Raw genomic sequence first — 20,598 nt, forward strand, 5'->3', positions numbered from 1 at the left:
TGTAATGACTCAACCTACACACAAACTTTAAATACAAGCACAAGGAATAAGAAGCTGAGTGAAATCTGGTCTTTTTAAACAGGTTCAGCAGCCTGCTCTGGAAAAGTCAACACATCTTAAAATGAGGAAGTGGAAGGCATCCTTCATGCATGCCATCTGTGCAAGAAGCTGCCTTGCTGTGGTTCATCACACAAAAGAGACTGTCACGCACTAATGTTTTAAATCACCAACCTAATTCAGTGTCATCACACTGTCCAGAGCCGGGGTCAGCAACCAATGGCTGGAGCTTCATCCGACTCTTTGACACCTTTGCAGTGGCTCCCTGTAGCTTTAAATAAATATTATCGGTATGAAGAATTTTAAACCTCACCCTAACCCTTTGTTACATAGGGTATTAATGATTAAATTGATACTTAACAAAATCATGACAACCCTAACCCTAACCCTAACTTTCACTCTAACCCTAATACTCACAACCCTTACCCTAACATACTAACTATAACCTTATCCGTGCTTTGAATGTGGCCTTCATGATTATTTTCTTCACCCTTTGTTGTCTCAGTCTTGCCTTTTAATGCATGAATTGCTTTGTGTCTGTTCTCATTTTGAGTGATAAGTTGTATGTCTCTTCCTTTTGTTTTAGGCCTTTTATAACCATACACTCTGTGTATTTTCTTTTGTATTTAACTGTATCGTCACTTTTAATGATTACATTGTAGGCTGCCTATTTTACAACCGGCAGGGGACTACAGCTGGAAATTAGCCTTACAGGCTAAAGCTGCCTCTTTTACTGCATTGTGAATTAAAGGGGACTGTCCACGAAACAATAAACTAAACTAAACTAAACTAAACTAAACTAAACTAAACTAAGCTAAACTAAACTAAACCCCAATCCTAGAAACACTAACCCTAACATACCAACCCTAACCCTAAGTCTAGCCCCGATGTAGGGTTAGGGTTAGAGTTAGGGCTAGCTTTTGTCTTATGGTTGAGGCTGAGGTTGTGACTGGCAACAGTTAGAGTGAGAGGGAGGGTTGAACTAAAGCACATACAAAAACCCTAACCCTAACCTTAACCCAAACTACACTAACCCTAACCATGCTAACCCTAACCCTGACACTACAAAAGAAATATGATTTAACATTTTGTTGAACTCAATATGCATCACATCTTGAAATCAAGCCTGCCACCTCTCTACTTTACCTTCTAGATCATCAACAGCCCCCCAACTTTCCTTGTACCTGTGGCTAACCTCAAGTTTTACTTTGTACAGATTTGAATTCTGTGTGTATGGATTCATTTAACTGCCAATGTGCCAGCTTAATATACATACTTAATGGTTAGAAATTAGCAGACAACTAAAAATGACTGGTAGAGCAACATTATCATTATAGGGTATGTTATCAAATTTGTCTTCTTTTTGTAGCTCTACAATTTCAAATATTCAAAAAACTTCTTGTTTGGATAATTATTCAATATATTTTAACTATGTGTAAAAATGTATACACCTATGGCTTTTGAGGAAGATAAAGTAGATTTTGTTGCTCCAAAATGACATGAATCTACAATCAGACCAAAGCAAACTTTAGCATTCTGACATACTGGTGAGTTTCATATTTTGTCAGGAAATTTCTAGCCAACATAAGACTATTTTACAAATGCTAGTAAGAGATTTAATCCTCAAACTGTTGGCAGGATAACATAAAACATTTAAAAACACATAAATACTTAGATAGCATAACACTAGCTAATGCTATTCCAGTAAGGAGAAGGTTGAATGCTATGATTAACTATTGTTGCACAACAGCTTTTCCTCATGTTAATTAACCTTTACCTACTGCAATAGCGCTGGTGCTAGATATACCTCAGAAAAGTTCAAATAGCATAGGAAACTTAAGAGTTTGTGCTTTCCAGTGAATAAATATAAAAAATACCATTTATTACTGTAATCTCAAGTATTTTAAGTAACTCAGCAAAGCAAAACACCGGAAATACCATGAAAGTGCTAAATGCCTTCAGAACACTGTAACGCCTCAAGTTTTTGCCAAATCCAAAAAGTCTAAAATAAATCATTTTGTTTTTGTGGTTTTCTTATTTAAAACTGCCAATAACTCTAAACCATGAGAAATTATCAATTATCAGATTTTAACCATTAACGCTATTTGAACTCCCCAACCTAAGCATGCAGTCTAACTACTTTTAATACTTAATGAATATGATGGATTGACAGTAAATCTAAAATTAGCTGAGTCACTGTCCATGGTTGGCTTTCTGCTGCTCTAGTTCCCATCTCTGAAGGAGTTTTACTGCTCCAGTTCAAAGAGTGACGACACATAATGAAAGGGGCGTGCTCAGAGAACAAGGTGTGCTGTCAGTTAGGTAAACCTGGCAAAAGGCCTCACACACACATTCACACACTGCAGGAGAAGATGAGCATACAGAGGCTCTTTAAATCACTGGAGCTGTGAGTATTGAGAGGATGAGAAGGAAAAGTTGGTAGAGAAGAAAAGAAAAGAAGAGCAGCCATGACGTGGAGGAGCCCTCTGGCCCTGGTGAGGGATGCTCTGAGAGGTCAGAGGGCGCGGGAGAAGGACCTCCGCAGCCTTGTGTCCAATCTACCCTACGAGGGCCTGGAGAAGGGAAAGCAACCGAACCGCTACTTTCCTGGAAACGCCATCAAGACCACCAAATACACCCTCCTCTTCTTTCTACCCATGAACCTCTTTGAGCAGTTTCATCGCCTGGCAAACATCTACTTTGTGGGCCTGGCGATTCTAAACTTTGTGCCTGTGGTGAACGCCTTCCAGCCTGAAGTGGCTCTGATCCCCATCTGTGTCATCATGTCTCTGACAGCCCTGAAGGATGCCTGGGAGGACTTCAGAAGGTACCTGTCAGACAGGAAGCTCAACAACACACCATGCTTCATCTACAGCAGGTAAATGACTGATAAACATGCTCCTCACTGGACTGGACACGCGTGATGTGGCATGTTAAAGCACTCGTGCTGCATTCAAGACACCTCTGTATCTGTGTTTATGATTCTTATCATCCCCCATGTCTGTAAGAGTGTGTGTGCGTGTGTGTGTGTGTGTGTGTCTGTGTGTGTGTGTGTTTTACCTCCTGTGTTTTAGAGCCCCGTGAGAATTTCAGACTTAGAAATAGAAAATATGTGGGAGATTATTGCTTTTTCTGAAGATCCTTGCAACAATATCACTCACCATCACAATATGCACATTTTAATGCAATCCCCATCTGGAGTGTTGTGTTAGGAAAGACAGTGAGGTCAGTGGTTTTCTGTTATTGTATTTCTGATATAAAAAGAATACATCCTAAAGTAGGACAAACATTTTATCACAGCTGTGGCTTTTGAAGTAGAGTAGCAGTAGGAGAGACTGGAGGCATACAGGATGATGCATCCTCTGGGATTTAACCTCTCACAGGGCGTTTAATGTCATCTTTAAAATCTCCTGTAAAGAGTCAGGGTGTTTCAGTGAAAAAGCTGTGTCACATGTGTTGATCTGTCGAAAGGTTAATCCAGGTGGCTTGAGTGTAGAAAGAAGACGCAGGTGTTTTTTTTTTTCTTTTTTAACTCATAAGTCCATTTATAGACCTGTTAGTGGACTCCAGTTAACTTTCACACAGTCAGACCACCAGCAGCTGACTCATGTTGAGCGGGCTCATGTGGGTATCTCATGGCTCCCTAGGAAGAGATGCTAAAGCTCCATTTTGGGCTTGTAAAGATTAGAACACCATCGATTGGCTGGGATTACTTTGAAGTATACAAATGTTTCAAAGAGAAGCACCAGAATAAATTTAAGGATTCTGCACATTACTCTTGAGTCTGTTAAGGTGAAGTTTATCCACCTTTCACATCTAAACTGCGGTAGTTGTGCATACATCCCCTTGAGGGGTTTAAATGTAGCTCAGCAGACGTTTACAGATGCACTTCCAGTCAACCTTTACCCAGCAGTCATTTTCAAAGAGGTGTGAAGTGTACGTCTTTGAAAACTGAGTGCCTTATCTTTAGGTTCATCCTTACGTCTGTCCATCGGAAAATCTTGACAGTCCTCCTGGGCTCAAACATACCAGACAGATAACATGCTGTCTGTTAATCCTGCTGACCAAATGCCAAATCATGTTATTATGTTAAGGCTACTGAGCTTAAAAAACCTGTAATCACACCTCTCAGTGTCTTAATGTTTATTCTGGGATGCAGATTCTTTTCATCTACATGTTGGACGGGTTATCACATGTCTCTGAGGGACTGTTAAAGTGCTTCCACAGAGAGGCTTAAGACATCAAAATTCAGAATTCACAAAGCATTTTTTTTATTTCTATCAGTTACTGATGTTTTTGGACTGCAGTTATATAAAGATGCTAGAATTAAACCATCCCATTACTTCTTCAAGGCAACAATTTCTGTGAGAGATTTTCAGGAGACACCTCTTTTCTATTTCTTTGTTGAATTTGAAACAACAGGCAACAACTTAGCTTTACTTTGCTTATAGAAAGCATAGAAAAAAAACATTATTAAGGTCATGTTACCATTTGACAATCCGTTTCTTACATCTAACTTTTAGTTTAATTCTAATCTTAGCCTAAGTAAGATTAGATAAGGCAATCCTTTAATACGTCCCACAATGGAGAAATATATAGAATAACAGTAGCAAAAATATACTTGCAGTAGCAGTAACAAGTGAAAACAAAATTACAAACATAACATGTAAAGATTGAATAATATAATAAGTGTATCTAGAAAAACATAAACAGAAAAATTCAACAACAAGAAGTTACTATAACTATATACAGAACAATAACACGGTGGGAAAGTATTACTCAATTTAAGATTGCACAAGTTCTTAAATTACACAAGTAATTCTAACAAGTTGTTGCACATTTAGATAGATTTAGAAAACTTTTAAGTTTCATATTAAAAGTAGAGACTTAAATCATCTGTAACTGTTTTTATTTCTGTAGTTTCAATTCATTATTTAACTCCTAACATCTTCCAGCAAAGCCAAAATAGACTCTTTGGTTTATTATTTACAGACACCCCACACAGGGACACTGCTTACCAAACGGTATATAAGAAAAGAAGCCTAAATGACTGCAAAGTGCATTTGCAATGTGTTTTAATATTTCCTGTTAATGGGGGTTGCTGACATGCATGTCAAAAACTTCTTTGCCTGTCTGGGACTTAAGAATGTGTGTGACAGGTTATTTACCTACACGCTTTCTGCAAAAAGCCTCCAATTGCTTTCTGACACGTGGTGCTTACAGGGAATATTTGTTGCAACCCAGTAAGTCCAATCTAAACACAGCATACTTAAAATAGACGATGCCCCCTCTTGGCTTTGTTTGGAGTGAGGTGTGGTGTTGTGTGGCAGCCACCCGATCAGGTCCTACATGCCGGGCCACATACCTGCACCTCTCTGTCACTGATGGTTAGCTAGCCTGATGTGCGGGTTCAAGCTATGAGGCTCTTTGAGGTTAACAGCTTATTTGTTTTACATCAAGTCTCTGTCCTATAGTTTCCTTAAACACAGAATACCTCTGGGCAACCCTCCAAAAACAACAGCATTGATTATTCCTTAGATAAAGAAGCTGCTATGATTTTTTTATCCATTACATTTTCATACATCCCCAGTGAGCCAGTTTTACATTTGACTGTATAAACATGGACATTGTGTTAATATTGTAGTTAATAATGCGACAGAAGCCAATACAAAGACCATTAAATGACTTTATAGAATACCCTGTAATGAGTGTTGTCACCTGAAATGTTTGATTTCAGGAAAGAGAAAGAGTATAAGGAGAGACGATGGCAGGATGTGCGAGTGGGGGATTTTGTCAGGGTGGCATGCAATGAGATTGTCCCTGCAGACCTCCTGCTCATGCACACATCAGACCCCAGCGGGGCGTGTCTCATTGAGACCGCCAACTTGGACGGAGAGACCAACCTGAAGCCCAGGAGAGCGTTGTCTGGCATCTGTGTCTCAGTGAGTGATACTGGCTTTCTTTCTTACCTGTGTCTGCCTTCTCTTCTCTGTGTGAGTGAAATTTTACACTCATCACTGGGACAACTACTTCCTCCACTGACATAATTTACTGAACAGTTACAGTAAAATGTAATGACACCTCTCAAAGTCAGTCAGTCATGACAGACAGAAAACACATACCTGTTGGATAACATACCTAAAATGATTTTCTGCCACCAACAGTTGTCTTTTTCACTGCATAATAATCATTAAGCCAGTCCAGGAGCAAAGGGTGAGTTACATTTGTAAAGAGTCTCTTAGTAACTTTATGCCCCCTCTTCTTCACAGGACCCTGAATTTGAACCTGAAAGCTTCAACAGCATCGTGGTGTGTGAAAAACCAAACAACAATCTGAACCATTTCAAGTGTTTTGTGTGAGTATCATATACACAGATCACATGTGATTTCCAGAACACCTCTTTGGGTCTTTCAAAGCAGCCGAGCAAAACTAATTTCACCCCACTCACTGCACTTTCCAATGATGCCTCCAGAGGCATTATTGGGGCTGTAATAGACTATAATCCATTTCCTTGGGCACCACAGCTCTTACAGCCAGTCTGCCCATTTTGTCCAGCTATGGCTGTAAAGCAGGAGAACAGCTAATGGGAAAATAAGCAGTAATGAATATCTAACAAGATCTGAAAAGTATAAAGGAGGTTTCTCACTGTCTCCTGGTGCAGAGAGAAACCTGATAAGAAGAAAGTGGGTGCTGGGATCACGAGTCTTCTGCTGCGAGGCTGTACAATGAGGAACACAGAGCATGCTGTCGGCTTTGTGGTGTATGCAGGTATATTCACCACTTTCCTCTAGTGCTTCACTGCTTTGACACCGAGCTATGTGTTGTTTAGGGCCAAAGCTGGGATGCCTTGGTCGTTTGTCTCAATTTATCCAGCACAACCCCACAAAACATCAACATTTCAAATATCCATGATGAAAAAAATAAATGACATTTTGTTATTAAGCAGTTTCTAGGTCACTGGACCATGTCCATTGTCAAGTTTAACACTTGCAAACATTCAGTGGTAACAACTATTTATTTGTTTATTAATCAAAGTACAGCAGAGATGGAAAAGTAACCACATTCCTTACTTGATAAGAAGTAAAATACCTAAGTAAAAAACTACAGGAGTAAAAGTAAAAGGTACAAGCTCTGAAATGTACTCAAAAGTACTTCTAAAAGTAAGAAGTATTTCTATTGTATGATTCACTGGCTGCAAAGCTATTAAACACAGGATGATTTATATGGAATATTGTAATGTTATTGTTCCTACATGCCTAGCATCCTGATGTACTTCACTGCATAGTTATTTGGGAATTTGTATTTACCTTGAAAAAGGCTAATTTCTAGATATATGCCTGATTGTAATCCACACTTTAAATAGAGATTATCAGCCCCAACGTTGCTGGTTACTGGTTATTTTAAATTGCTACTCCTGAGCTTCCAGTTCAGGTCGACCAGGACCGGATTGATTCACGGCATGTTTAGGTCTCTATGACAACACCACGCCGACTGACAAAGTTTAGTTGTGAGAGGAGATAAAACACAAATTTCTGTGATTAATTTTGTAGTGATGTGGACGCTGGAGCCTAACTCTCGGACAGAAAAGAACAGAAGAGCAGAAGAAAGCTAAACAGGAGAGTGATAAAGCCAGAGCTAAAGGCTAATTAGCCTTTAGCTCTGGCTGTATCACTGTATAACACAGGAGCTTAACTATGATAACGTTAATCCCAACCCACAGTCAGCAGTTATTCTGCGGTGGTCTGTTCAAGCTTGAGAGTCTATCAATAAAATGAAGAGTGAGGTTACATTAGCTCTGCTTGGTAGATGACTGGCAGGACATAACCAGGATTTACCAATGTTACACATTACGGACATGTCTTTGAGCACCGGGCTGCCATCCGCGCTAAATACATACAAACTGGCAGTATTTACTTGTTGTCACATTAGCCTATAGATACGTCCAAGCACAAGGCTGCAGATGTCACTATATAGAGTGCAACGACTGTGCTGATAATTACCTTACCTTGGAGCGTTGTACCCAGGAAATAGTTGTCATGAACACAGAACATTTTTTTGAACCAATCTCCATTTAACTCAAAAACAAACACACGCCTCCCAAAAGATAATTTGCAGCAGTGTGCGAAGACTCCGGGCCACAAGGTGGCGATGGAGTACAATTAAAACAGATCCTCCTCATGTCATTTCTAAGGTTAACACATCACACTTCTGAACATTGAATTTTGGACCAGCATTAGCTTCTAAACTATGGTGTCACATATCATGCTCATAGGCTCATCATCAACTTTTTTTTTCTAGCCAATGGGTGCTGCTCCTGTGACTGTGTGGGACCCTCACCATTGCCCATGAGTAAAAGTACAAAATCGTCAGAGAAATAAAACTTCTAAAAATACAAAGTATCTGAAAAATAGACTTAAGCACAGTAACGGAGTATTTGTACTTTGTTCTTGCCATCATTGAAGTACAGCACTGCTTTTAATTCAGAAACTGTAATTCTACCCATACACTGTTCAGATGGTGATCGTAACACATTGGACGATTTTAGGCAAGATTTAGTTCAGGCTTGTGGTTACTGATTATTAAACAATCCTTATTTTATTGCTCTCAAACACATTGGAACCTACGAGATCTGGAATCTTTAACATTTTTTTAACATTTATAACTCCTGGTTGGACTGGCTCTGAAGTAATATCCGCAATACCCAGTGAAAGGAGCATCAGTTCAATGTTAAAGCTCATGAGCATGGCAGCAGATGTAAACAAACTGCAGTAGCTTGACGGGATTTGCAGCTAAAATGAAATCTCTGTCTCATCTTCAAAATCTTACTTCAGCTTCTGTCGAAACGCCTTGTTTCAGTTGTTGTCTCTTTAAGGCTCCCTGCTCCACAAACCCTCATTGCTCTGATTGGCCAGCCCTCCAGAGACCTCTTTAACTTGGTGTTTGAGGCCTAGGAGATGCAATGACTTCTTCATTTCAGACAGTCTAATGTAGATTTCATTAGGATCTCATTCTATTCTTTAATGAACTATTTTGAGCAGTTTACACATTTAGGGATTTCCACAACATATGAATATGTAGAGATTTGAAAACATGCAGATATTTAATTTGGAAATACTTCATTGTTAGTATAAATCCATGTTTATAACATAAGAAAGCACAACACTCCCTCCTTGAAATTTTGAGGAATATCATAGCAGCCCTGACCTTCATTGCCTTTCTTTTGTCCCTGTATTGAGAACTTGTTTGAAGGAACATTTCCCATCACTCTTGTATATGGCGCCATCTATACTGTGTCTGTTGAATCAACTTCTTCTCCTATCCCACCTTCAAGGCCATGAAACCAAGTCAATGCTCAACAACAACGGGTCGAGATATAAGCGCAGCAAACTGGAGCGGAAGCTGAACATAGACGTCATCTTCTGCGTCATTCTCCTCTTCACCATGTGTCTCATTGGAGCAGTGGGTCAGTAATGAATTACATAACTTGACAATAAATCACAATTGAGGACAGGTCAATGATTAATGCTTTTATATTAGTAAAGTGACGTTTAATTTCCAACCCCCCAAAAATCTCAGTCACCTTGGCTCAAAGCCCGGACACATACCAGGAGATGAGGAAGGAGACAGGGGAAGGTGTTGTGCCAAAAATAACTTCTTATCATGAGACAGTTGGTGTGATTAATCCTCATGTCCTCACACATGCAGGTCACTACTCGTGGTTGAATGCGCTGCCTGGTGTGCCCCCTTACCTGGTCCCTGACAGTAGCGGTCACCTAGACACTCCCAGTCTGTCAGGTTTCTACATGTTCTTCACTATGATCATCCTGCTGCAGGTGGATGAGTCTCACTGTGTTCACACATCAGAGTTTACAAGTGTTTTTCTTCATTTCTCACATTTAACAAATCCAACTCCATCCTTGTCATCATCTCCCTCCTCTCTCTTTTCTTTTCTTTTCTTTTCTTTTTCACTCACTTTTTGTTCCTGTGATCACATTTTGTTGTCTCTCCTTCTCTTTGCTTTTTTCTTTTGTAACTCTCCTCTCCTCTCCTCTCCTCTCCTCTCCTCTCCTCTCCTCTCCTCTCCTCTCCTCTCCTCTCCTCTCCTCTCCTCTCCTCTCCTCTCCTCTCCTCTCCTCTCCTCTCCTCTCCTCTCCTCTCCTCTCCTCTCCTCTCCTCTCCTCTCCTCTCCTCTGCTCTGCTCTGCTCTCCTCTCCTCTCCTCTCCTCTCCTCTCCTCTTCTCTCCTCTCCTCTCCTCTCCTCTCCTCTCCTCTCCTCCTCCCCTTTTCTGTCCTTTTATTTCACCTCTCACCTGTTCCTGCCTCCTCTTGCCCTCTGCAGGTCTTGATTCCCATTTCGCTGTATGTGTCCATTGAGTTGGTGAAGATCGGTCAGATCTTTTTCATCACTAATGACATCGATCTGTATGACCCGGACACAAACAGCCGGGTTCAGTGTAAATCCCTGAACATCACTGAGGACCTGGGGCAGATTGAATATATCTTCTCAGACAAGACTGGCACCCTGACTGAGAACAAGATGGTGTATCGCAGATGCTCCGTGATGGGCACTGAATACCCGCACAAAGAAAACGGTGAGTGTTTGAGTTGAGGTGTTTTGTTCAGTATAACTTTCTCTTTTGATACTTCAAGTTTTTTTTGCCATTCAGTTCAGGCTGGTCCCACGACAAGTGTTGTTAAAAGGAGATAAAATCGTTCATTTGGTGTCCTGGAATCTCAACACCTCTGAAATCATCTATGATCCTGTTAGACTTTATTTGTGTTTCAGAGCAGAAATAAATCTAAAGTAAGTGAAGATGATGGAATGGGAGGATCAACTTTTTCACAGATTACTTTTTCATATTCCTCATCATCCTCAGTGGACACACAAAAAAATCTGTTCTCATAATCTGATGCGTCCAATCAGCATGAGGCAAGGTTCCTACATCTCCTGAAACCTTTTGTTGTATCTATTGAGCCACTTGCCGTTCAGTTGTGACATGACTCTATTAAACACTCTGGTCATGAGATCTTGAATAAAAGAGAAAAGACATTTTCTAGAGACATTAAAAAAATCCATACTTCTAAAGATGTGTTTTTCATGGTAAATAATCGTTCAAATCATTCAAACTGCATAAAAATCTCTATCTCCTTTATTTTCTTTGCGAAAACATACAAAGAAGGGTAACCTTAAGCCAGAAACTTTGCACTCTGAGATTCTGGATGAGCCCAATGAATAGTTATTATGTGATGTGTTGGTTAATGTTTAATCACAGACTGTCACATGGCCACACTATAATTTTAATATTTTTAGAAAAGTAAGAAAAGTTTACATCCAATAATTGTATTCGTACAATTTTGCAAGATTTCTCATCTCAGTATTGATTTAGAGAGTATGAAAATCTTATTTTGATTTGCAGCCATCCGACTGGCGATCCTTGAAGGGGAAGAAGTGGAGGAAGATATCATCTTCAACCAAAAGTCCCAACCTGCAAAGACAGGTTGGTCCCTGAATTCTGAGGACAACAACTTTGAGGACGCTCATCAACGCAGGGGTGGAAGGCGCAGGGGCAAGCTCTCCAGAGGGGCCTCAAGTGATGCTGCCTTCAGCAGTGAACTGGTAATGTGATCATAAATTAAGGCAAACATTTCACTAATAGATGGGTAAGGTTTTGGATTTTGTGGGAATTTTGATTACCTTGTTGAATTTAGTGTACAAGCAGGATAAGCAGGACTCTTGATGGAGAAAAAATACCTTTACTTTTTAATGCTTAGATAGCCTGATTGTCATGGGGGTTGAGACTGTGGGTGATAAGCAGGTTATACACAAGACAGATCTAGTTATAATAATATCTTAGTAATTATGAACAATATATTAACTAATAAATTGGATACAGTTTGAATGTTTATCATATCGGTCGACAAATACATCAAATTCCTACCATATTCATTGACCAATTAAGTGTTTTTTTCTGCCTTTCCTTTTTTTTTTTTTTTTTTTATACCCAACATGAATGTGTGGATTCATAAAAAATTGACTTTCTAACCTGATAAGAAAATACTGACCTTTCAGTTTGGGATGTGCGATTAGTTTTTGTATTCAGTGGCAAAATTCACTAAAAAGCCTCTTGGTCTAAGTCCCTGCTGCAGATGGCTGAGCTGCTAGGTGTCATGATGAGCACATCCATTTTGGCTCCAAGTTACCCCTGTGTCTGTGACAGGACATATGGTCAAGCTGGGCAGCACTCGGCACATATCACTGAATTCACATTAACAGTAAACGTGCGCTATAGTTAAGTCACCTTCGTCTTGATCTACAGTAGAGCAGCCTGAGGGCTATTTTTGTACATGGGGGTAATAGGGCAGGATGAGACAGAAAAAGACTTGTGTTTATTCCAGGAAAAGCTACACAGAGGCCAGATTTCATTTCCCTCATGCTGTGATGCTGATATAGAGGAATGTGTGGATGAATAAATCCCTTCTATTGTCCTCTTTTACTCTCCACAGGCAGGTAAAAGTAGACAAAGAGGTGAAAAGATAAAAACTTCTTCTAACCCTGTCATATCAAAATCATGCAAAGCTAAGCATGGGCAGCAAACAGCTATTCTAATTAAAAACACTGATGAAGTTTTACTCCACAGGAAACAGAGGTGATTCCAGACAGGAAGCTGCTTCAGCAGATTAGCAGGGCACAGAGTAGCAGCGGCAGCGGGAAGATTGATCCTTACCTGGACTTTTTTCTGGCTCTCGCCATTTGCAACACGGTGGTGGTTTCCATGGCAACAGCTCAGAGACAGAGGGTAAGCACTCTGTTTATTGTGGCTGTGTATGAGAAGTAGAGATGGAGGGCACAGATGACAGGGGAAAGATGGATTAAGTACTAGCACTCCTTTTGTAAAATCTGTTAAAACATAAGCAAACTTTTATTAACTGATTTTATTGAATTGATTTATTGGTTGATTTATGACTCTGCAAAGTCTGTACACCAGAGTTCAAGCTTTAAAGCTGACGTCCTTTGGCTAAATCTCCACAGTTTAGTCAAAGTACACACATAGTTTAACAAAAGGTTTAAATTGTTCTTGTTAACCTCTGAGGCTTAGTTCAATTTGTAGAATTCTTTAATTGTTACGCTTGAAGTTTCTGCTCTTTCATCAGTAGTCAGTGCTGCTTTTCCCCCCCATCTTTAAAGCCCCGGTTGTAAAGATTTTGAATTTACTGCATAGTAAAGATAAAACACAGGGGCAATCAGGGGTTGGATTTATTAAATTTAGCACTCACTGCTCCGAAGTTTGTTGTTCTAAAGCCTGGCAGATGGGAGAGAAAGGTGAAGCTTCCCTTGAGTTTACGGTTTGAGGGAAAAGCACCAAAAGAGACAGAGTGGAAAGGCTGACAAGGTTTCACCATATGGCTGTCTGGAAAAAAGTTCATCTCAGAACATTATATATAACAGAACAAATGTCATTTCTCTAGGCGGGAGGGTTTTCACGCTCCTCCCAGACAGGCAGCCTTCTGGATTCTTTGTCCACCTGGATGAGAAAGTCTTGCAATATTTTCACCTCATGCAAGCGCAAGTCAAGGACAAATCGCCCCAAATCAGAGGACTCAGTAATAGAGGAGGACCACATCAACACTCCTGTCAAAACAGAAGAGTCTGGGTTCCAAACACGTTCGCTCCATGCTGAGTTTCAGCCTGACACACTTTCCATTACCTCAGACTCTCTGAGCTACGAGGCAGAGAGTCCAGATGAGGCAGCATTGGTGCATGCTGCTAAGGCATATGGCTTTATTCTGCTGTCCCGCACCCCTGACAGAGTGACGGTGAGGCTCCCGTCTGGGCAGGAGCTGGTGTTTGAGGTGCTGGACACTTTGACCTTTGACTCTACCAGGAAGAGGATGTCTGTTTTGGTGAGACACCCAATCACCAAAGAGTGTGTACTGTACACTAAAGGAGCAGACTATGCCATCATGGAGCTACTTGGAACCCCATATGCAGGTATGCACACATATATAGCACATAAATTAAGTTATATTTCATACTATATTAAGCTTTGTCCATGTGTTGGTCAACACTGAGCTCCCTCAGACATCTTAATAATGTCTTGTATTATTTTCAGAACATCTCAGTGGAAATCAAAAGAGCATAGCAGCAGATACTCAGCACCACCTTGACTGCTACGCCAAAGAAGGACTGCGTACACTCTGCTTCTCAAAGAAGGTGCTTTAACTTATTTAACCAGCTTGACTCTTTCATAACATGGGAGCTTCGTTCCATCATTTTTTTCCATACTCTGCAGGTTGTGAGTGAGCAGTTGTATGAAAGCTGGTCAGTGATCAGACAGACGGCCTTGGCTGCTATAGAGAACAGAGAGGAGCTTGTTATGGCCTCTGCTGTGCAACTGGAAACAAATCTCACCCTGCTAGGTAACACACATCAGTCCAAAACACATCACCACATAAATGTACATGTGACAGCTCTATGCAAGAACTGCTGTTTCACCTTCCTGCAGGTGCAACGGGCATCGAGGACCGTCTGCAGGAGAACGTCCCAGAAACAGTCGTGGCGCTACGGGAGGCAGGGATCCAGGTGTGGGTGCTTACTGGTGATAAGCCAGAGACAGCTGTCAACATTGGCTACGCCTGCAGGCTACTGGAGGAGGAAGACCTTGTGATTAACATGAGCTGCCAAAACACGGTGAGAAGCCCACGGTCTACCTTACTTGAGGTTGACTATTTAATGCTGCTTTCGTTATTGCAAGAGATGTCCCAATACTGATACCAGGTATCGGTATTGGGGCCGATACCAGCCTTTTAAGGTATCGGTACTGGAGAAGGCTGCAGATACCAGCTGCAGATACTCTCGGCAAAAAAAAAAATCTTGTGTCGGGCAAGTCCTCCTCGCCACTAGATGCTGCTAATTGCTGTGGTTTAACACCACTGCAAATGTTTGCCAGGTCCTTTTCAGACAATATGAATGAACTAGGAAGATTTAACTGTTAAACTTTTTATTTTGCACTTTGGTTTACTTTAAAAAAATACTTAAACTCTGACAGTTGTTGGTTTTATTGTGCACTTTTTATACATACATTTTTTTTTAATATTTGTCAAAAAAATTCTGAACTCAGAGAGAGTTGTTTGTGTTTTATTTGGACTTAATGGCAGAGTGACTGTGCTGTCTTTGATCAAAATGATCTGTCACTGTTAATTGAAATTCTATGTATCAAAAGTGCTAGTAGTATCGGTACTTGGTATCGGTGAGTACTCAAGAAGGAGTATTCATACTGGTATCAATTTGCATAAAAAGTGGTATTGAACATCCCTTGTTATTGCTTAATATTGTGGTGATTCCTGATTTAAATAAGACCACTATTGAAATTGGTTTTAGCAAACTATAATAATAATAATAATAATAATAATAATAATAATAATAATAATAATAATAATAATAATAATAATAATAATAATAATAATAATAAAGAAATAAATGAAATGATGAAAAATCAGCAATATTGTCTAAAAAGTGAACTTTATACTGAGTGCACTAACTACCTGCATATTACTGCAGTAAATATGCTGACACTATTAAGTTAGCTTAATAGTGGATTATTCCTCATTTTACAGTGGCAACCTTGAACATTAAAAAAAGATTGTTTGTAATTTAGCTGGGTTTTTGAAAACAAAGAAAAATATCTGCATACAGAGATGTAAAATTTAGCAGCATGGTGATCACTGGTTGACTGTACTGTGACTGTTGAAAACCTTTCCACAGGGGCCGAAAACTATGAGGCTCTTTGAAGGCTGTTAATGGTTTATTTACTCCCCATCTTCAGTTTGTGCCATTTTTTCTCTAAAGAAATAAAACAGAAATTTATTCAGCTCAAAGATATGCCTGTTTTTTTTTTTTTTTTTTGTTTTGTTTTTTTTTTTTGTTTTTTTTTAACTTAGTTAAAAAAAAGTTTTTAACTTAGCTTGTTTCAGAGGGGAGTACAGATATCTTCAATGATATTTCATAAAAAGCCTTGTGTTTGCCGTGCAGTGAGTTCAGGAGGTTTCACCTTTGAGCTTGTCTCCATCCAATTTAAATGGCCAAACCTTTTTTGGCCACTTTCACATTTTAACTAAAGGTCAAACCCTCACATTTCCACCTGAGAAAGATAAGGTGTCAGGTATGGGCTCTGCTTCTTTCAGGTCATTAAAGATGTGGTAGCACAGAGAAGAGCTCTTCATAACAACCTGACCACTCCTCATCATCCCCAGCCTCAGATAGACCCAAATTACCTGTGGGCTCTAACTGATGCGTGGGGAGCTTTCCGGAACAAAGAGATGGCTCCTCTCAGATGGGACCATTCATTTGTGATGGATGGAGTCAGATAGCCCCAATACAATATCTGCTGCTTTCATATCTAATTACCAGTTTAATATTCAACACTCAGAGGAAATACCGCCTCGCTCATGATCCAGAGTGGAGGCAAATTGGTAATGAACTATTTTCAACACTGTAACTTGATGACCATCCAAGGGATGCATTCCCATAGACATCACCAAACCACACCTGATGAAATTTAGACACCATTAGATGCATTATATAAGAATAGGATGTGACCCAGTTTTTCTTTCATAGTCTTTTCACACAGAGAGCACTACATGGAAAGCTTAAGAAGCCTGCTCAGCTGACACAGGAAGCACTTTTAAAAACGTAGACTGTAACATCAGCTATAACTTCATTTGTCAATCAATGGTTAAAATCCATAACAAGAGAGTTCCTGACTGAGTAAAAGTTCCTGAAAATTGACTTAGATGTTGACATGATTATTTGAACTGTTGTTGATTTTTATTTGAGGTACAGTTCAGGTAGAAATGTGATCAGCAAAATGAGCAGATGTATTTTTTTTTTCAGCTGACATGCTCTTCCATCCTGGACTGCACACTGGAAGAGGTGAGGAGGTACAGGGCAGACCCTCGTAATGTGGACACGACCCCGGACATCTCTCTTGTGATTGACGGTCGGACCCTTACCATGGCCCTATCATCAGACCTGCAGGACCGCTTTGTGGAGCTGGCTAAGTGCTGCCGCTCTGTACTGTGCTGCAGAGTGACGCCCTTACAGAAGAGCAGAGTGGTGAAGGTTGTCAGGGAGAAACTCAAGGTCATGACCCTCGCTGTTGGTAAGAAACACGAGTTGTTGTTAGTGTTTTTTGCGATACTTTTTTATGCTTTTAGATGCAGAAGTAGTCATCTGAATTCTATCCACAATTCTGTCAAAAATGCCCAAAGAAATAACCACAGGTTTGGATAAAAACAAGTTAAAGGTCAATGATAGCTTATTATCCTTAAAGGACAACTTCTTATACCCAGATGATGATACTGCCCAGTCAGTGAAACTCGTGTGTTTTAGTTTTAGAGTTTAAAAAGTGCAGAAAATTATGGTTTAGGAAGAAACTGCAAAAATCACCACAAGGGAACCTAAAGATAATTTCTTTCTACTTTTTCAGGTTTGCTTATCTTGTACTGAGTCACTGAACCTCCTGAGAAATTTATTGTTGGGCCTTAGACTTTACATTTCAGATCAGAGTCTTGCTGAGTCATTTCAGTCTAAGTACTATCTGTGGCCTTGGAAATGTGGAGGAAAAAGGGTTTTAATCCAGATGACACAATGGAAAGTAGATGTTTTGTTGATATATAGAAAATATAGGTGATGAAAGTGTTTTAAATTATTCTTGCATCAAACTAATATATAATGAATGTAATTGTTGTATAGCTAACATTCACTCTTTGGCTTCAGGTGACGGGGCAAACGATGTCAATATGATCCAAGCAGCAGATATCGGTGTTGGGATATCAGGCCAGGAAGGCATGCAGGTTTGAACTGAAGTCTGAATCTTCAAAAATACTGGTTCCTTCTGCCTCTCTTACTATTCAAAACTTTTTGACACCTGCAGGCGGTGATGGCAAGTGATTTTGCTATATCTCGCTTCAAACACCTCAAAAAGCTCCTCCTGGTTCACGGACACTGGTGCTACACCCGACTTGCCAACATGATCATTTATTTCTTCTACAAGAATGTGGTAGGTTCTGTTTTATTTTATTCACTCTGTTTCCGCATTTTCTGCAGTTGTTTTCTAATCATCCAAAGTTGTGTGTGCTCTCCAGGCCTATGTGAACTTGCTGTTCTGGTATCAGTTCTTCTGTGGCTTCTCTGGCACAGCCATGATTGACTACTGGCTGATGATATTCTTCAACCTCTTCTTCACCTCATTGCCACCGATCATGTTTGGAATAATGGACAAAGATGTCTCTGCAGAGATGCTCTTGGGTGTCCCTGAGCTGTACAGGACGGGGCAGGGTGAAGGGGTCAGTGACTCTCAATAACAAAGTGCAACTCTTCATTCAAAAGGGAAAGAAACTTGTGGTTCATGACTTAACACATGTTTGTTTAGGAATACAATTTTGCAACCTTCTGGGTGTCCATGCTTGATGCCTTTTATCAGAGTCTGGTGTGCTTCTTCATTCCATATTTGGTAAGATAAACATCTGTATTCTCCATCTTTCATTCCACTGTATGAAAGGATAGAGTCTCTGAGTCGCCAGTTATTTCAATGGTTCATAATGTCTACCCTAAATATGTGTTCTCCTGCAGGTTTACCAGGATTCAGACATTGATGTTTTTACTTTTGGAACTCCTCTGAACACCATTTCTTTGTTTACTATTCTGCTGCATCTGTCCATAGAGATCAAAGCCTGGGTGAGTGCCACCTTGATGAATATCTGTTTCTTAATACATCTCAGTTTGCTTTCAGTGAAGCAAAACTCTTATCATTAGATAATTTCAATCCGTGTGCTCTTGAGTTATTTGTAGCATCTACAAACTGGTCACATGACGTGTGTTTTACATCGATGTGAATCTAGAAACAGAGTTGTCACTTTCAGTAGTGTGACTGCTATCTCATGTGTTGCTGTCACAGACATGGGTTCACTGGGTAATCATGCTGGGCAGTGTGGCTGTGTACTTCATCGTGACAGTGGCCTACAGTGGCACCTGCATCACCTGTAACCCTCCATCCAACCCCTACTGGACCCTTCAGAGCCAGATGGCCGACCCCATGTTCTACCTTCTCTGTATCATCACCACTGTGGTGGCTCTGTTGCCCAGGTACCAGAACTGTTTCCTTCCTGCTTTTTAATCTTGAAATGCTGGACACGCACAGCCCTTCACACCTTTACAATCCAACCCATATGTTATTACAGTGTGTCAATTGTCAGCAAGGCCAGAAAGCACTCCTCTATCCCTCCCTCCCATTTCTTTAAAACCAGTCCACCTCACGATTGTCTCATAATTATAATATTATGTGTGTTTGATCATGAACTGCCATGTAGGTATGATGTTGCCATGTGTATGAACAGTTCGAGCTGATTTGTAATGAATGTTAGTTGTGAAGTCCAGGAATGACAGCAGCACAGCCCGCTCTTCCTCCTGGCTGCTGATGCGTCTGAAAGTGCTGATATTTAGAGGGAATGCTCTGATTTACATCAAAGGGCCGCATATTTTTCACTGGCCTACTTTCTCACAACCACTCTCTCTCCCCCAGGTACATGTTTCACGTGCTGAGGAACTCTATCGCCCCCTCCCCGCTCCTGCAAGCCAGGCAGCTGGACCGGATGGATCCCTGCATGAGAAATCAGTGGATCAAGGAGTGGAGGAGCTTCAGGGGTAGTGGGGGGGTCAAACGCTCCGGGCTGTCCACACCTCCCTCTCCCAGCATGGAGACCCCTGTGGATATCTACCCCCAATCTCCCACTACCTCTGACATCATGGGTGATGAATTCACACTGAATGTCATCAGCAGAAAAATGCCAGAGGCCTGAGGAGCACAGACACATATTCTAAATATGAAGGAATAAGGCGATTATTTATTCAGAAAACTGTAAATATGTCAAAATTGTTTATACTTAATCCAGTAAAGAGTTTTATTTTTTCAGGGATGTGGTCTTAAAGAAATTGAGGTTTGAGAAATACTTTTACTTCTCACTCCAACCAAATCATTGACTGGGTTGATGAGTTCATTTTGAAATAAAGGGCTCTACAAAAAGCATGTAGGGGCTCTCCTCCTCTCCCTGCCCATAACAAGCTGCCATAGTGAACACATAAGCCTGTTACTTTCCTGATGGGTTTTCAGAGCACGCTGGTAACCCAATTAGTCATGCCACCCACCCCTCCAAAATGTGGCATTTTTCCACAACAAATTGCTAAGCTAGTTTGATGTATTCATCTCACCTACATACTCTGAACAGTCACAATACATCCGATAACTGAGGGATACACACTTGCAAGATTACAGATTTTCCACTAAAGATACCTGTAGTGATGTTTTATAGACTGAGCCTGTGATTATGTTTGAGGAATTTGTGTATATCTGTACAAATAACTGCTGTGAAAATATATTTTAACACAAATACGTCTTGTGTCTCCTGTGTTTGTGAGTATATGTGAGTGTGTTACCAGCATCATGCTAAATTCAGAATCAGAAGAAAAGCTTCTCAGCTCAACAG

General features: G+C 40.3%; 1 protein-coding gene across 1 annotated transcript; it reads left to right on the forward strand.

The window, feature by feature from the left end:
• Positions 1-2,525: 2,525 nt before the first annotated feature.
• On the forward strand, positions 2,526-20,363 carry atp10b (ATPase phospholipid transporting 10B). Its single transcript, XM_074674361.1, has 21 exons — positions 2,526-2,935; positions 5,795-5,999; positions 6,327-6,412; positions 6,719-6,825; positions 9,389-9,520; positions 9,763-9,890; positions 10,397-10,649; positions 11,475-11,674; positions 12,696-12,854; positions 13,525-14,047; positions 14,169-14,269; positions 14,349-14,475; positions 14,562-14,746; positions 16,949-17,216; positions 17,834-17,910; positions 17,991-18,116; positions 18,202-18,402; positions 18,489-18,569; positions 18,689-18,793; positions 19,014-19,201; positions 19,638-20,363. Exons 1-21 carry the CDS (start codon positions 2,526-2,528, stop codon positions 19,912-19,914), a joined length of 3,939 nt encoding a protein of 1,312 aa, XP_074530462.1. The 3' UTR covers positions 19,915-20,363.
• Positions 20,364-20,598: the final 235 nt, after the last annotated feature.

This window comes from Halichoeres trimaculatus, unplaced genomic scaffold, assembly GCF_033239565.1.
Source record: "Halichoeres trimaculatus isolate MK-OKI-2021-1 unplaced genomic scaffold, fHalTri1.1 fHalTri1_scaffold_7, whole genome shotgun sequence".
NCBI classification, from domain to species: Eukaryota; Metazoa; Chordata; class Actinopteri; order Labriformes; family Labridae; genus Halichoeres; species Halichoeres trimaculatus.

Excerpts from the sequence above, each read along its gene's own strand:
- atp10b (XM_074674361.1), top strand. The coding sequence starts at position 2,526 with ATGACGTGGAGGAGCCCTCTGGCCCTGGTGAGGGATGCTCTGAGAGGT. Across the intron at positions 6,000-6,326 it reads TGTCTGGCATCTGTGTCTCA|GACCCTGAATTTGAACCTGA; the intron begins GTGAGTGATACT and ends TCTTCTTCACAG. Across the intron at positions 14,048-14,168 it reads ACTTGGAACCCCATATGCAG|AACATCTCAGTGGAAATCAA; the intron begins GTATGCACACAT and ends TATTATTTTCAG.